This window comes from Colobus angolensis, unplaced genomic scaffold (assembly GCF_000951035.1).
Source record: "Colobus angolensis palliatus isolate OR3802 unplaced genomic scaffold, Cang.pa_1.0 Scaffold165, whole genome shotgun sequence".
In the NCBI taxonomy this organism is placed as follows: Eukaryota; Metazoa; Chordata; class Mammalia; order Primates; family Cercopithecidae; genus Colobus; species Colobus angolensis.
This window is the reverse complement of record NW_012114766.1, coordinates 1,453,608-1,470,468: the sequence shown is the minus strand read 5'-3', so window position 1 is coordinate 1,470,468 and position 16,861 is coordinate 1,453,608. Positions and strand designations below refer to the sequence as shown.

At 44.5% G+C, this 16,861-nt stretch overlaps 1 protein-coding gene across 2 annotated transcripts in view; it reads right to left on the bottom strand.

Moving 5' to 3' along the window:
- Positions 1 to 8,383: 8,383 nt before the first annotated feature.
- Positions 8,384 to 16,861, bottom strand: part of DLGAP2 (discs, large (Drosophila) homolog-associated protein 2) — a 194,492-nt gene continuing 186,014 nt past the window's right edge. For both annotated transcript variants that reach the window (XM_011937542.1, XM_011937543.1), the window contains one exon: positions 8,384 to 15,421. In XM_011937542.1, coding sequence (XP_011792932.1) covers positions 15,203 to 15,421 — 219 coding nt within the window. In that variant the 3' untranslated portion in view covers positions 8,384 to 15,202. The remainder of the gene's footprint in view (positions 15,422 to 16,861) is intronic.

Below are 16,861 nucleotides of genomic sequence, written 5' to 3'. Positions count from 1 at the left end.
CTAACTGAGTACCCTTTATTTCTTTCCCTTACCTGATTGTCCTGGTCAGAACTTCCAATACTGTGTTGAATAGGAGTGGTCAGAGAGGGAATCCTTGTCTTGTGCTGGTTTTCAAAGGGAATGCTTACAGTTTTTGGTCATTTAGTATAATATTGGCTGTGGGTTTGTTCTTATTTTGAGATACATTCCAACAATACTAGTTTACTGAGAGTTTTTAGCATGAAGGGCTGTTGAATTTTGTTGAGGGCCTGTTCTGCATCTATTGAGATAATCATGTGGTTGTTGTCATTGGTTCTGTTTGTGATGAATATGTTTGATTTGCGTATGTTGAACCAGCCTTGCATCCCAGGGATGAAGCTGACTTGATTGTAGTGGATTAGCTTTTTTGATGTGCTGCAGGATTCAGTTTGCCAGTATTTTATTGAGGATTTTTGTATTGATGTTCATCAGGGATATTGGCCTGAATATTTCTTTTTTTGCTGTGTCTCTGCCAGGTTTTGGTATCAGGATGATGCCAGCCTCATAAAATGTGTTAGGGAAGATTCCCTCTTTTTCTATTGTTTTGAATAGTTTCAGAAGGAATAGTACCCGCTCCTCTTTGTACCTCTGGTAGAATTCGGTTGTGAATCTGTCTGGCCCTGGACTTTTTTTGGTTGGTAGGCTATTAATTACTGCCTTAATTTCAGAACTTGTTATTGGTCTATTCAGGGATTTGACTTCTTCCTGGTTTAGACTTGGGCGAGTATTTGTGTCTCAGAATTTATCCATTTCTTGTAGATTTTCTAGTTTATTTGCATAGAGGTGTTTATAGTATTCTCTGATGTTAGTTTGTATATTTCTGTGGGATTAGTGTGATATCCCTTTTATCATTTTTTATTGTGTCTATTTGATTCTTCTCTCTCCTTTATTAGTCTGACTAGCAGTCTATCTATTTTGTTGATCTTTTCAAAAAACCAGCTCCTGGATTCATTTACTTTGAAGGGGTTTTCATGTCTCTATCTCTGTCAGTTCTGCTCTGATATTAGTTATTTCTTGTCCCTGCTAACTTTTGAATTTGTTCACTCTTGCTTCTCTAGTTCTTTCAATTGTGATGTTAGGGTGTCAATTTTAGATCTTTGCTGCTTTCTCTTATGGGCATTTAGTGCTACAAATTTCCCTCTAGACCAGGCACGGTGGCTCACGCTGGTAATCCCAGCACTTTGAGAGGCCAAGACAGGCAGATCACGAGGTCAGGAGATTGAGCCCATCTTGGCTAACATAGTGAAACCCTATCTCTGCTAAAAATACAAAAACAGGAGCCGGGCGTGGTGGCAGGCACCTGTGGTCCCAGCTACTCGGGAGGCTGAGGCAGGAAAGTGGCGTGAACCTGGGAGGCGGAGCTTGTAGTGTGAGCTGAGATCGCACCACTGAACTCCAGCCTGGGGGCGACGCAGCAAGACTCTGTCTCAAAAAAAAAAAAAAAAAAAAAAATCCCTCTAAACACTGCCTTAAACGAGTCCCAGAGATTCTGGTACGTTGTCTTTGTTCTCTCTGGTTTCAAGGAACATCTTTATTTCTGCCTTAATTTCATTATTTACCCAGTAGTCATTCAGGAGCAGGTTGTCCAGTTTCCATGTAGTTACACAGTGCTTTTGAGTGAGTTTCTTTTTTCTTTTCTTTTTTTTTTTTTGAGACAGAGGTTTGCTTTTGTTGCCCAGGCTGGAGTACAATGGTGTAATCTCAGCTCACTGCACCCTCTGCCTCCCAGGTTCCACGGATTCTCCCACCTTAGCCTCCCGAGTAACTGGAATTGCAGCCATGTGCCACCATATCTGGCTAAGTTTGTATACTTTTTTTTAGTGGAGGTGGGGTTTCTCCATGTTGGTCAGGCTTGTCTCGAATTCCTGACCTCAGGTGATTCACCCGCCCCGGCCTCCCAAAGTTCTGGGATGACAGGTGTGAGCCACTGTCCTCAGTCACTGAGTGAGTTTCTTAATCCTGAGTTCTAATTTGATTGCACTGTGGTCAGAGAGACTGTTATGATTTCCATCCTTTTGCATTTGATAAGGAGTGTTTTACTTCCAATTGTGTGGTTAATTTTAGAGTAAGTATAATGAGGTACTGAGAACAATGTATATTCTATTGATTTGGGGTGGAGAGTTCTGTAGATATCTATTAGGTCTGCTTGGTCCAGAGCTGAGTTCAGGTCCTGAATGTCCTAGTTAATTTTCTGCCTCGTTGATCTGTTTAATATTGACAGTGGAGTGTTAGACTCCCACACAACAATATGGGAGATTTTAAGTCTCTTTGTAGGTCTCTAAGAACTTGCTTTATGAATCTGGGTGCTCCTGTATTGGGTGCACATATATTTAGGAGAGTTAGTTCTTCTTGTTGAATTGATCCCTTTGCCATTATGTAATGGCCTTCTTTGTCTCTTTTGATCTTTGTTGGTTTAAAGTCTGCTTTATCAGAGACTAGGATTGCAACCACTGCTTTTTTTTTTTTTTGCTTTCCATTTGCTTGGTTAATATTCCTCCATCCCTTTATTTTGAGCCTATGTGTGTCTTTGCATGTGAGATGCATCCCCTGAATACAGCACACTGATGAGTCTTGACTCTTAATCCAATTTGCCAGTCTGTTTCTTTTAATTGGGGCATTTAGCCCATTTACATTTAAGGTTAATATTGTTATGTGTGAATATGATCCTGTCATTATGATGTTAGCTAGTCTTTACAATATGGTATGTTTTTGCAGTGGCTGGTACTGGTGGTTCCTTTCCATGTTTTGTGCTTCCTTCAAGAGCTCTTGTAAGGCAGGGCTGGTGGTGACAGAATCTCTCAGCGTTTGCTTGTCTGTAAAGGATTTTATTTATCCTTTGCTTATGAAACTTAGTTCTCTAGATAACGAAATTCTGGTTGAAAATTCTTTTCTTTAAGAATGTTGTATATTGGCCCCCACTCTCTTCTGGCTTGTAGGGTTTCTGCTGAGAGATTCACTGTTAGTCTGATGGGCTTCCCTTTGTGGGTAACCCGACCTTTCTCTCTGGCTGCCCTTAACATTTTTTCCTTCATTTCAACGTTGGTGAATCTGATGATTTTGTGTGTTGGGGTTGCTGTTCTCGAGCCGTGTCTTTGTCATGTTCTCTGTATTTCCTGAATTTGAATGTTGGCCTCTCTTGCTAGGTTGGGGAAGTTCTCCTGGATAATATCCTGAAGAGTGTTTTCCAACTTGGTTCCATTCTCCCTGTCACTTTCAGGTACACTAATCAAACTTAGATTTGGTCTTTTCACATAGTCCCATATTTCTTGGAGGCTTTGTTCATTCTTTTTCATTATTTTTTCTCTGATCTTGTCTTCTCGCTTTGTTTCATTAAGTTGATCTTTAATCTCTGATATCCTTTCTTCCACTTGATCAATTCAGCTATTGATACTTGTGTATGCTTCACGAAGTTCTTGTGCTGTGGTTTTCAGTTCCATCAGGTCATTTACGTTCTTCTCTACACTGGTTATTCTAGTTAGCAATTCCTCTAACCTTGTTTCCAGGTTCATAGCTTCCTTGCTTTGGGTTAGGACATGCTCCTTTAGCTCGGAGGAGTTTGTTATTACCCACCTTCTGAAGCCTGCTTCTGTCAAGTCGTCAAGCTCATTCTCCGTCCAGTTTTATTCCCTTGCTGGTGAGGAGTTGTGATCCTTTGGAGGAGAAGAGGCGTTCTGATCTTTGGAATTTTCAGCCTTTTTGCACTGGTTTCTTCCCATCTTTGTGGATTTATCTGTCTTTGGTCTTTGATGGTGGTAACCTTCAGATGGAGTTTTGGTATGGACGTCCTTTTTGTTGATGATGCTATTGCTTTCTGTTTGTTAGTTTTCCTTGTAACAGGACTCTCTGCTGCAGGTCTGCTGGAGTTTGCTGGAGGTCCACTCCAGACCCTATTTGCCTGGGTATCACCAGCGGAGGCTACAGAACAGCAAAGATTGCTGCCTGTTCCTTCCTTTGGAAGCTTCATCACAGAGGAGCACCCACCAGATGCCAGCCAGAGCTCTCTTGTATGAGGCATCTGTTGGCCTCTACTGGGAGGTTTCTCCCAGTCAGGATACACGAGGGTCAGGGACCCACTTGAGGAGGCAGTCTGACCCTTGGCAGAACTTGAGTGCTGTGCTGGGAGATCCACTGCTCTCTTCAGAGCCACCAGGCATGGATGTTTAAGTCTGCAGAAGCTGCACCCAAAGCCGCCCTTTCCCCCAGGTGCTCTGTCCCAAGGAGATGGGGTTTTTTTCGATAAGCCCCTGACTGGGGCTGCTCCCTTTTTTTCAGAGATGCCCTGCCCAGAGAGGAGGAATCGAGAGAGCCAGTCTGGCCACAGTGGCCTCGCTGAGCTGCGGTGGGCTTGCCCAGTTTGAACTTCCCGGAGGATTTGCTATACTGTGAGGGTAAAACTGCCTACTCAAGCCTCACCAAGCTCGAGCATTTCAGGTTGACCTCAGACTGCTGTCCTGGCAGCAAGAAGTTCAAGTCAGTGGATCTTAGCTTGCTGGGCTCCTTGGGGGTGGGACCTGCCGAGCCAGACCACTTGGCTCCCTGGCTTCAGCCCCTTTTCCAGGAGAGCGAACGGTTCTGTCTTGCTGGCTTTCCAGGTGCCACTGGGGTATGGAAAAAAACAAAAAACAAAACAAACAAACAAACAAAAACTCCTGCAGCTAGATCGGTGTCTGCCTTAACAGGCTGCTCAGTTTTGTGCTTGAAACCCAGGGCCCTGGTGGCGTAGGCAATCTCCTGGTCTGCAGGTTGCAAAGACCGTGGGAAAAGAGCAGTGTCTGGGCCAGAGTGCACCGTTCCTCACAGTGGAGTTCCTCGCGGCTTCCCTTGGGTAGGGGAGAGAATTCCCCGACCCCTTGCGCTTCCTGGGTGAGGTGACGCCCCACCCTGCTTCAGCTCACACTCCATGGGCTGCACCCACTGTCCAACCAGTCCCAGTGAGATGAACCGGGTACCTCAGTTGGAAATGCAGAAATCACCCGCCTTCTGCATCAAACTTGCTGGGAGCTGCAGACCAGAACTGTTCCTATTCAGCCATCTTGCCAGTGAATCCCCACCAGGCTAATTTTTAAAAAAAATTTTTGTAGAGATGGAGTCTCACTGTGTTACATAAGTTGTTCTCAAACTCCTGGACTCAAGCAATCTTCCTGCCCCAGTCTTCGAAAGTGCTGGGATCACAGGTGTCAGCCTCCACATCTGGCCCTATGATTTTCTTTTGTTATCCTTTTAATGTTCATGGATCTGTAGTAATGGTTTTTTGTTCATTTCTAGTATTAGTAAATTATGTCATCTCTTTTTTGTCTTGCTTAGCTTGGTTAGCGGCTTATCAATTTTATTGATCTTTTCAAAACACTGGCTTTTGATTACATTATTTTTTCTATTTCCTATTTTCAATTTTATTAATTTCTGCTCTAATTTTTATTATTTCTATTCCTGTGCTTACTTTGGGTCTAACCACCTCCTAAGGTGGAAATCTAAATGATTGGTTTTAGATCATTCTTTTCTAATACAGGCATTGAATGCTAGAATTTCTTCCAGGTACTGCTTTTGCTGCATCTCACAAATTTACATATATTGTGTTATTTTCATTCAGTTTAAATATTTTTAAATTTCTTTTGAGAATTCTTTGTAGATCCGTGTGTTATTAGAAGTGCATTGCTTAATCTCCACGTGTTTTGGGATTTTCCAGCTCTCTTTCTGTTACTGATTTCTAGTTTAACTCCGTTGTGGAATTGAGAGCGCATACATTGTGTGACTCTATTCTTTCTATTCTTTTACATTTGTTAAGGTGTGTTTCATAGCCCAGAGTGTAGCTTGGGAAGCGTGTGTGTTCTGCTGTAGCTGGATGAAGTAGGGTGTTAGGTGTTCATTCTAGCTAGGTAACCGGTGGTGCTGTTGAGGTCAGCTATGTCCTTCCTGATTTTCTGCTGGCTGGATCTGTCGGTTACTGATAGACAGGTGCTGAGCTCTCTCACCGTCACAGTGGATTTCTTTCTTTGTAGTTCTGCTGTTTTTGTGTCACTTGACACTGTTTTTGGGCACAGGCACGTTGAACACTGTCACACCTTTGTGGAGAACTGGCCTCTTTATCATGTCATGTCCTTCTGTGTCCTGGAGGAGACTCCTTGTCCGAAGGGTGCCCTGTTTGGTGTTGATGCAGTACCTGCAGCTTTCTGTGGATTGGTGTCAGCATGGTGTGCCCTGCTCCACGGTGCCACTTTTAATCCGTGTCTTCATATTTAAAGCGCTTTTCTAGTTGACAGCATGCTGTTGGGTCTCTTTTTAAAAAAATCCTGTGCTCCAGCGATCCTCTCACCTTGGCTTCCCAAAGTGCTGAGATCACAGGTGCGAGCCACCATACCCGGCCTCCCCCTTTTTTAAATGCAGAAGTGCTATGGATGGAATGGTAAGGTGTGAGGGGAGGGGAAGCTTTCTCCTATCCTATGATTGGGTCTCAGTCTTTCAGTGAGCCTGTGCCCTGAGGTCTGATCTTTGTAAATCCTTCTCAGTCCCTCCTCCCCACCCCTGCCTTAGGATGGCTAGAGGGGGCTTCCCCTAGATATGTCAGACTCTGGCAAACCCCAGGTCTGTTTGTTAGGCTTTGGTAGGATTCTTTCACTGGAGGGCCTTTTATCAGGTGAACAGATGCTCTGAGCATATTTCAGAATGGCTACTTTCTCCCCACCTGCTGGAAACACAAGGGCGTTTTTCTCTGATCTACACCCTGAGAACCTAGGGGGGTTCCTGGGGTTAAAGCTCACAAAGTGTGAGGGGCGTCCTCAGACTGGGCCCCTAGAGTTTTCAGTCCTCAGGTTTGTCCATGTTGAGCTTCTGGTTTGTCAGCCGCAGGTCAGGCTTCCCCAGCTCAGCACGGGTCCTCACAGAGGCGTCTGTACCTGGGCATCTGCTCAGTGGGTTGTAGGTCTCTGTGTCGGCCTCTGTCATTCTGGGGGAGCTGTTTGCCTGCGACATTCATTCTGATAAGAACCTACAAAGAATTGCAGATTTTCGGCTTGCTCCACTTTTTCTTCTTGTGAGGATAGAATGCTTTATGAGAAACCAGAAATTCTCATGCACTGGTCCCTTGGTTTTTAATTAAAAGGTTCTATAAATTATCTTGTTATAATTTAAAATTAATTCCGTATTAATTTATTTGTACTTTTACTGACTTCTGGGAAAATGTTTGACCACAGGAGGATGAAGGTATCAAGTTTCAAATGAAAGGCCAAGTAAATTAAAATATTTATTGAAGGGCTATGGCATTAAAAAAGAAAAATATATAAAGCTTTGCATTTGCTGGTTATAAGTGTATCATGAAAAGAAATGCAGTAAAGAAAGACAGGAAAACCAATGCATGAAACACAGTCCTGATGTGCACTGGGGGAAGGTCATCCTCAGGAGCTGCACTGTGCCCTTGGGGAGATGGGAGAGCAATACTCAGAGGATCCAGGCAAGGAGTGTACACAGAAAGAAGGCGCAGAGACGTGAGGCAGCAGGATTTCTCACTGATGGGGGTGAGACTAGCTGGTCACAGGCAAGAGAAAAAGTACAGCTGATCAAGGAGCTGGAAGGCAGGGAGCAATTGCTCAGAGTGGTAATGTGTGGTCCCCCTCCCCGGACTGGTCCCCCTCCCCAGCCAGGTCCACCTCCCCGGACTGATCACTTCCCCGGCCAGGTCCCTCTCCCCAGCCTGGTCCCTTCCCCGGATTGGTCCACCTCCCCGGCCCGGTCCACCTCCCCAACTGATCACCTCCCCGACTGATCACCTCCCCAACTGGTCACCTCCTCGACCTGGTCCACTTCCCCGACTGGTCCACCTCCCCAGGCTGGTCCCCTCCTCAGACTGGTCCACCTTCTCTAACCGGTCTACCTCCTGCACTGGTCTACCTCCCGGAGTGGTCCCCTCCCTGGAGTGGTCCCTTCCCCAGACTGGTCCACCTCCCTGGATGGACTGGCTCGCACTGCTTCCTGGCAGCTGCAGGCTCAGTGGAACCCACTTGTCCTCCTGGAGTTTTGTCACCACGTCCACATCCCATCATCTCACTGGAGCCTGGATCCGTGAGGTCCAGGGAGCTAATGTGCGTCTCTTTTCAATGCAACTCAAAAGAGCGTAAAACAACCGTTAACTAAATACTGTAGGATTTATTAATTAAAAACTCATTTAATCTATACCATTTTTGCATACATATTAAATCTGTAGCCTTAATAAATGTCCATTACTTCTTAAAATATAGAGAAATTGAGGGTATTTCAACAATGAAATATATAATGGAGGAAGAGTGTAATTTCTTTTTGGATAAAACTCTTTGGTCTATATAATTTTTCTGAGATTAAAATAACACGAGAATTCACTCCAATAAAAAAGTAAACATTACTTTTCTCAAAAAATTTAATTGCAGAACTATTTACAGGAGGTGAACAGCGATACAGAAGTCAAATGGAGGCATCATCAACAGGGGGTTATGGCGGAAACAGTGCGCATTTTCTTACAGTCAGATGAGTGAAAAAAAGTCATGGGAAAAAAGAACACAAATAAAGCAATCCTTAAATGCCTTAAAGGAATGACCAACATTCTGATAAGTTATTAAGAAGAAATAAGAAATTGTCGCGGTGATGAATAGCATATTGCACATTCAGATTAGGTATCCTGCATGCTACTAAATAGAATTTATCAAAAGAACCATAAAAGCATGAGAAAGAGAATTACATAAAATAGTTCAATTCCAGTGAATGACTTTGTACAGATGCTGAGTATTTGGCACTCTGTTCATCCTCACACTCAATATGATTTCATATTTATATTTATATATATATATATTTATATACTTCTTTAAAACTTTAACTAAACAGCTAGTTTCCTGGTTCTAACATTCCTTGAATTTCTATAGGAGGCATTTAATGTAGTCCTTAGGCCACACCTGGGTATTTTGGTCTGTAGTATGGAAGGTCGGGGAAGTATGGAAGGTGTCTCTGCAGGGAGGACCTGTCGTGTCTGAGAGTGAAGTGGCTTACCGTTCGGAAGGAAGCATTCAAAAGGAGCCTAGGTCTCACTGCTTGTAAGGGGAAGCTTTGTTGAGTTCAGCAAACCAGTTAGAAAGTGGAGTGAGGGGGACATTCATGCTGAGCCCTTTGAAAGTGATATGATTGTATTATTCAAATGAGTGGGGCTGGGGCATGGTAGTGTTTTGGGGGTAAATCAGAGAATGGGCGAGTGGCTTCCATAAGGTACCACGATCAAGCTGGGAGCATTGTACTGGCAGACACAAACCAACACACTCTCTAGGGAGACCATGGTCTACTTGAAAGAGATAAATTTGAACTTAAAATTGTCCAAGAAACCTGGTGTCAGTCTTTTCATTCATTATCACCTCTCCTCCATTGAGTAGGTGAATGCTTGGATGCCCAAGGCTTTCGGGTTCTGAATAAGCACCAATGAAAAGAGTTACATAAAATCTAAGAAAGTAGGGAGGTAAATCTCTGTCACCTTGGTGTGTGTATGTACAAAATCTGTTAAAAAGTAGTTTGATAGTAGGTAACGAACATTTCCTCTGCAAAGAAGTCATCTGTTAAGTGTTTACATTGAAACTTGAAATAATTTATTTTAACACTGGATAAAAACGCCAGAGTTAGGACAGCAATTCATAAAATTGTGGACATTTTTCAATGTGGCAAGGATGAAAGATGGTAATTTCCCAGAGCTTTCCCACGGACCACCTCTGCCTTCTCTGAAGTGTGAAATAGAGGAATTAATTAGAGGGGTGGGCTTCTCAAACCCTTCTGTGGTTTGAGTCAGTGTGTCTGATTTCATTCCTGCTGTTTCCCCACCCATGCAATTTTCTGCTTCCAAAATTTTTTCTTTATCACTTTAATGTTTAGTGTATCTCCTCATTTCATCTAAGAGGCAACTGAGCTTAAGTAATGGTGAAAACGTGGCCTAATCCTGTTTGGTGCTGGGTTTTTGTTCTTGGAAGCATCTAGAAACAGTTGAAATGAAAGCCAGAAGCTAAGGAGAATGGCCTTTGTAGTTATTTCTCCATTTCCAAACCTTTCCAAAGACAGTCTCATGGCCTTTGCCCCTGGTGGTCCCTGATTATCTGAGATGTTTACAACCAGCCTGGATTTTGGCAGCGTCCCCTGCAGAGCTAGGAGGGCAGCATTCCAGAAGAGGCCAGGGACTAATCCTTAGCAATAACTCACACTTTCACCACCTGTTCCCAGGAGCTCAAAGGACTTTAGAGCCAATATATCATTAATCCTCACAATGTGTCCTCAAGGGAGGCGGGGACAAGGAACTAGAATCCCCTTTCCAGAGGGAAAAACTGAGATGAGTTGCTGGCTGAGGATGAATAAAAGCCAGGTTGCCTGACTAACGGCCTAGACATTCCTAGCAATATCTCCTTTATTTCCAGAACATTCTGCTGCTACTCTGTGCTGGGGGACATTCAGCCGATGCATAGAACAAGCCCTTTCCTTTAGCACTTTATGGCCAACAATGTGTTGCAACTCCCAACTAACAGCAACAAGATGGGGCTCCCGCAAGGGAAGCCGTGGCTCTGATCTGACCCCCTCCCCGTGGTGTGTTACGGCTGACACGGTGCTGAACGAGGCACGTTGCGTTGCCCCAGTCCACAGAGTTACGGATCCTACTCAGAAAGGGGTCATCTTTTTCACCTCTTAAGATCATGGTTTTCTCTTTGATTTTCAAGTTTTGGAAACTTGTATTCAACCCATGCCTACAGAGAAGTGTAAACAGACATGCAGATCAAAACAAGAGACCCCTCACACATTCCCAGGGGCTGTCGTCCGAAAACTGCTGTTTTAAACTAGCCTGTTAAATTGGCAGTTAGAAAAAAAGTGAAGTTTAGGCTTGAGAAGAAGAGGGCTGGGAAGTGAGCACACGAGAACCATGGGGAGTTTAGTTATTTCGGCCCGTGTTGGAGGAGCTTGTTTCTATGCTCAAAGGTGGGGTGATTCCAGTTTTCAGTGTGGGCCAAAGGAAGCATCCAGGGGCCCTCCCCGAACCAGTGCTGTTTTGGGCATCGCTTTTACGTCCATACCCCTGCACACACTCTTACACATTTCCTGCTGCCTCTCCCGGGTTCGTGGGGGGCCCTGTCATCAAGGATGGCCCTGCTGGTGATTGGGGTACCCAGGCTGACTTGGCCACGGCACACGGGCCTCCTGTCTGCTGAAACACCCCAGGGAACCTGCCAGAATTCCAAGCAAGGCTGACTGATGAAACGTAGCTGAAACACAAGCTGTGTCTCCCGGGTGGTCCCCTGGCCCCTTAGTGCTCAGGACCACAGGATGGCTTGACTTGATGGAGGTCCTGCCGATAGAAAAGGCCCTCCTGAGGAAGACTCGGACCCACCTCCCCGACTCCCTACTCGCCCCCAAAAGGTTTGGCCCAAACCGGAGAGCGGTCCCTAATAGAGCTCATTCCATGGTCACCACAGGCGCTCCAAACACAGGCCTGCAGTATCTCTTCACTTTCCTGTGAAATTCCATCCTGGACTGGGGTAGCGATGCTTACAAGGATCTCACAAAAACAGAGGTGAGCGAATTTACAGATGCAGGGTCTTCTAATGAAAGGGGTGGAAACAGTGGCTGCTTAATATGGCATTGAAAAGGCAAGAATCAAGACAGGGAAGACAAGGACATACGCTCCAAGAGAAATAATCAGAACCTATGCACGTGTGTGCTCTGCCACTGTGTCTTCTAATCATAAAACTGACCACTGTCATAAGCAGCAGGGAGAAATTCCCTCTACTTAGCAGGTCACTGATTTTGTAGCCTTTTTTTTTTTTTTTTTTTAAAAAAAACACAAAGCAGATAACCTTACATGTAATTTATATTTTTATCTGACCATTTACCTTTCCATTACGTGCCTGAAGTTTTTAGAATTGATATGGAGTTGAAAACATTTCCTTTTAAACAAAACTGTAATTTTTTTGGTATCATAAACAGTTCAATTTTTTATATACCATTCTAAGATGGTGATATAAATTTGCTGAGAAAAATATGGTAAAAATTGTCATTGATAACAGCTAGTTTTACTTCAAACACAGTAACACGTGAAGATGCATGAGACGCATCACAAGAAAAGCACTCTGGGTAACAAGCAGCATTCTCCTTTCCTGGGCTAAATGCGAGGTCCTGTTTATCATACTTGTGTTTTATTAACTACAGCCTTCAACAGAGCAGGATCAACCTGTCGGCTATACGGAAAGTGTCTGGGTTTCACCCGTCATTGGCTGTATCATTAGAGAATGTGGGTATGGGGTTAGAGCGAACATCACACTCTCTCGGATGATGTTCCTAGAACAGCACAATAATTTTCAGCCGTGTTCTCCAATGGATGTTTACTCTTTTCTTAAAATTATACTTTAAATATGATGAAATGGTCACACGTGAGCTCCATGGTATGTATCTGCTAGAAGTGGCTGAAATAAGCTAGCTCGAGTAAGTAACACAAGTATCATAAACAGTTTTATTTTTCTTGACATGTACAATACATAAACATGGCTTATCTTCTGCGTTTCGTGGTAGAATGTCACCTGCATGAGAACTGAGTATATTGCACTTGATTATGTAACACGGACAGGTAACATTCCATCAGGTCTAGCAGCAGGTATCTGTTCTACCATTAAATCATCTTCTTTGGAACATGGCGGACCGAGCAGGGCGTGTCCACATTCACCACGTCGAGTCACCAACCCCTGTGCAATGTAGTGGTAGGTTGATCTGCTCACCTAGGGATGGTTTAGGCCAAGACTTTTGGGGATTGAAAAATAACAATGAGTCTACACAACGTAAGAAATCAACCCACATCCAGTGAACATTTTAAGCAGGGATCATAGAATCTGGGATCTGAGACGAATAATTATTGTCTACTTTAACAGTTTGTTTTTATACATGTTTGTATAAGCTCAAGGAAATGAGTTAAACATATCAGCTGCCAGTAGATAGACCAACGTGAGGAGGTGGTGGGCCTGTATCCACATTACATTTCCTTTCACTCGGAGTGCACACTGACTTTGCTTTTCTGTGGTTATTTCTAAACAGCAGAGTTCATCTGAAATCATACAGCATTTTTAAAGTCTAAAATGCCAATACTCGCAAATACATTTGTTTTAACATAATAGAGTGGATATAGGAAGAAGCGTCATTACTGTACACTACTCAAAATTTAGGTATTTAGGTAGAAAAATGCTTTGAACACCCTGGGGAAATAGGATTCATTTATAGAAGAATATTTCAGGGATTTTTTTTTTTTTTTTTTTGCATTTTTCAAGGAGATACATTCGTACTGATTTTTGCTTCCAAATGTATTTTAAGGCTGTTTGGTAAAATATATACTGGATACGAGGCTCAATTTACAGGGTTTTGTTGTTACAGGGAATTCTTAACTACTCAGCTTTAAAAAAGTAAAACTTCGAAGCTAAACATGCTTTAGTATCAGCTCTGCTCCCAATGGTCCCATGCTCCGTGGGATGTGGGGAATGAGGCAGGGAGACACCGCAGCACTGGAGGGGGTTCTGCCGGACAGCTGCGCCTCGAACGCCCTGCCAGCCACAGGCTGCAGAGGGGCCAGGGACGCTGTAAAGTGCAAATTAAGGTGAAGAAACAAAGTGCTATGGGGTCGTCCTCGAAAGCGGTTCTGCCTGTGGCTAAGTACATGGTACTCCATAAGCCAGGAAGGAAGACCAGGTACCGGGGTGGAAACACCTTGAATCGCAGTCCTGCTTTTACTTTGAGTAATAATGAGGACTCTGAAACTGGAACCCAATGGAAAAATCTGATAGGCTTTTCCTTTGAAGACTGGTCTGAACTGTGAAACAAGTCGTGTTGGAACAATGGTCGTGGCAGATGAATTTAATGATATACATGGAGAGCCTATTAGAGTTCGTTCCTATTTTCCTCTGGCACTGACCACAGAGTCATGAACACTAATTTTTTTTTTTTTTTGAATTCCACAGCTGGAAATCACAATATGTGACCCCTTTTTCCCTTCAGGTCTAACACAGGCAAGGAATAGATTCTTGACGTTAGCAATACTGCATAGGACAAAAGAATTCTGGAGAAACACAAATTAAACTACATTTCTTCTCTACCATTTAAACTGAGATATACTTACCACTCACATTCATGTTTCTTACACTTTTTACAACATCACAATTGTCATTTTAAACAAGCAAACTTTTTGTGTTTTTTTGTGGTTTTTTTTTTTTAAGGATACCCTGGAAAGTCAGCTGATAGAGCAATTTGAGAATATATATACATACATTAAAAAAATCACATGTAGCGTAAATGGTGAAACTTAAAATACTGGGTGTCGTATTTTAAGTTACAAAGAAATAAAAAATACAATAACTATTTCATAGAAGGAAGGACATTGTTTCCCCTTTATGCTCCCAGCCCTCTGTAAGACTCTCCTCTCTCTGCGGGTCACTTCCTCGTGGGAACACTCAGCTTACCTTTTGAATGTGTAGATGCTGTGTTGGGTATTTTAGTGGGTTCAGATTTGTCATCCCCTGGGATTCTGGAGAACTGTGTGGTGGGGAGTTTGGTGGTGGGAGAGATCACTTTCCATCACAGTAAGCTGGACACAAGGAGCCTAATGTTTCCTATCTGTGACAAACAGGAGTAGGAGAGCGGAGCGGGTGGATGGGCTGCCTGTGCTCAGGGAGCAAAAGCTCGGGTGTGCGACGGGAATGGGCCTTTCTTCCTGCACTTCAGGTTGTAGCACCTTCCACTTGGGTGTCTAATGCCTCTAGGGGGTGGTGAGATGCACCCATTTATAGTTATTTGTTATTCTTACCTCTAATTATCACACAATTTATAAAAATAGAAATAACAAAATGTAAGCTGGGTTCCAGCTCCAGAGGCATTTCTCGCCGTCCTCTGAGATACACGGAGGAGAAGTCAGGTCTCGCCACGCCTGTCCCTCAGAGCCGAGTGTGAGCCAGGCCACCAGTTAAAAAAAAAAACAAAAGTCGTCCTCGCCACGAGCTCCGTGGACTCTGAGGCCACTGACCGCATTCTACTGTGTTCACGGTACAAGGAGCATAAGAGCAAGGGCGTGTTCAGTGGAAGAAATGAGACAGAAACCACCAGGGAGGCAACAAACTGTACAAGCGTTTTGTGAAAAAGCAGAAACAACCAAGGGGAAGGTGGCCGGCCTCCGTCCTCAGAGCCGGGTCTGGGCCTCGGGGATGTAGATCTCGATGCTGTCCGCACGCTCGGTGGCAGAATTCTGCCGGAAGGACGCTGCTCGCTTGGCGGCCATGAGTCGTCTCCGGGCTTCCTGACGTTGTCTGTCGGGCAGGTCCAGGGATTTTTCTCTTGTGATGGGAAATTTCCCTTTGGGGGGCTTCTTTGGTATTGGAGGTGGGACCTTTCTTTCTTCCTGAAAAGCATCACAAGTCAACATTGGCAGGTGGTCGGAGGTGGGTCCTTAACAGGTCAGTGGCCCTGGGGTCTGGCCCACACCCTTCCTGACCGCAATCCCCATGGCAGCATCCTTCATTCCCTTCCCACATTTCCCCTGGTCCCTGACTCCCAGGCCACAGGCTTGCCTTCTGCACAGTATGTAATTTTAGAAGCTCCCTCACACTGAATTCAAAGGGGGCAGAGGTGTTGAGGGCAGTGTTCACGAATCAGGAAATACTTTCTGCAGATTCGCACCTTGCGTCTCTGGAGTGACTGAATTATTCTGACATTGTTGCCCGATTCCTGCACTTCCCGAAGCCCTGTGTCGTCATCTCTGAGCATCGGCCGATACCTGCGTCGCCAAGCTCGGCATCGCGAGGGTTTTGGACACCGTCGCTGGACATCCCTATTAAACACTGCAGGGTTTTCCGCAGACTCTGGGATTCCAAGTGTGTTCATGAAAACCATCTTACATGGGTGGGTGTGTTGGGAAACACTGGCCGAATTCACTTATTGGCCTCAAATCCCACTGACATGGATGATATTTATAAAACCACTATTCACTGGCTTGCTTCGTAAAAGGATGCCAATAAGTATTCCTGACCCTTAGCTCAGATTCTCAGATAAGTCATGCTAAAATACGTGTATGCCTTTTTAGAAAGATAAATCTCATAATTATGCAACAAATGCAAAGGGTAATGCTTGCACTTGCCCCCGCAAAAGGTCTGTGTCCACAACTGTGCCATTCACATCGTTCCTAAAGACAGTGGGACCTGCCCCGTCTCCCCTTCTGGACGGAGCCATGACAGGGACTCTGTAGCCAGCTGTTTCCTTCCAAGGAAAGGGAGCATGGCAGAAGGCGTCAGAACCACTTTCCTAAGTCGATATCTAATTTTGGGGGAGAAAAGCACGAAAACTCCACTCGTGTCTTTTTCTCTTCAGCCTCTGAAACATTCCACAGGGAGCCCAGAGGCTCGGAGATCGGGGGAAGACAGGCAGTAGTGTGAGTACGGAGGAGGCCTGTGGCACGAAGGCTGCTTTGGTGTCTGGAACTTTGTTCCCTCGGCTTATTTTACACGACCTAGGCCAGAAGCAATGACTTTTGCCTGACTTCTCGGCATCCATCTAAAACGACGGGGTGATGGGTTCACTGAAATCTTCAGCTACTTTAACAAGTAATTCCTGGTTTCAGCACATAACTGTCCTCATAGTTCAAGGGACGCCAAGAGAAGAGAAAAGAGGGTCTCCTTCCTCCTTTGGTGTCCCCTGAACTGTGAGCCTGTGAGGCGCACACATCCGTGTTTACTGTGGGGTTCCCCGTTCGAAGGAGCTTCTAGGCCTGCGGGTGTGGCACTGTAGGAGGGTCCAGCAGATGTCGTGCAGGGCCCACCCCAGGGAATTTTAAGATGCCATGTTC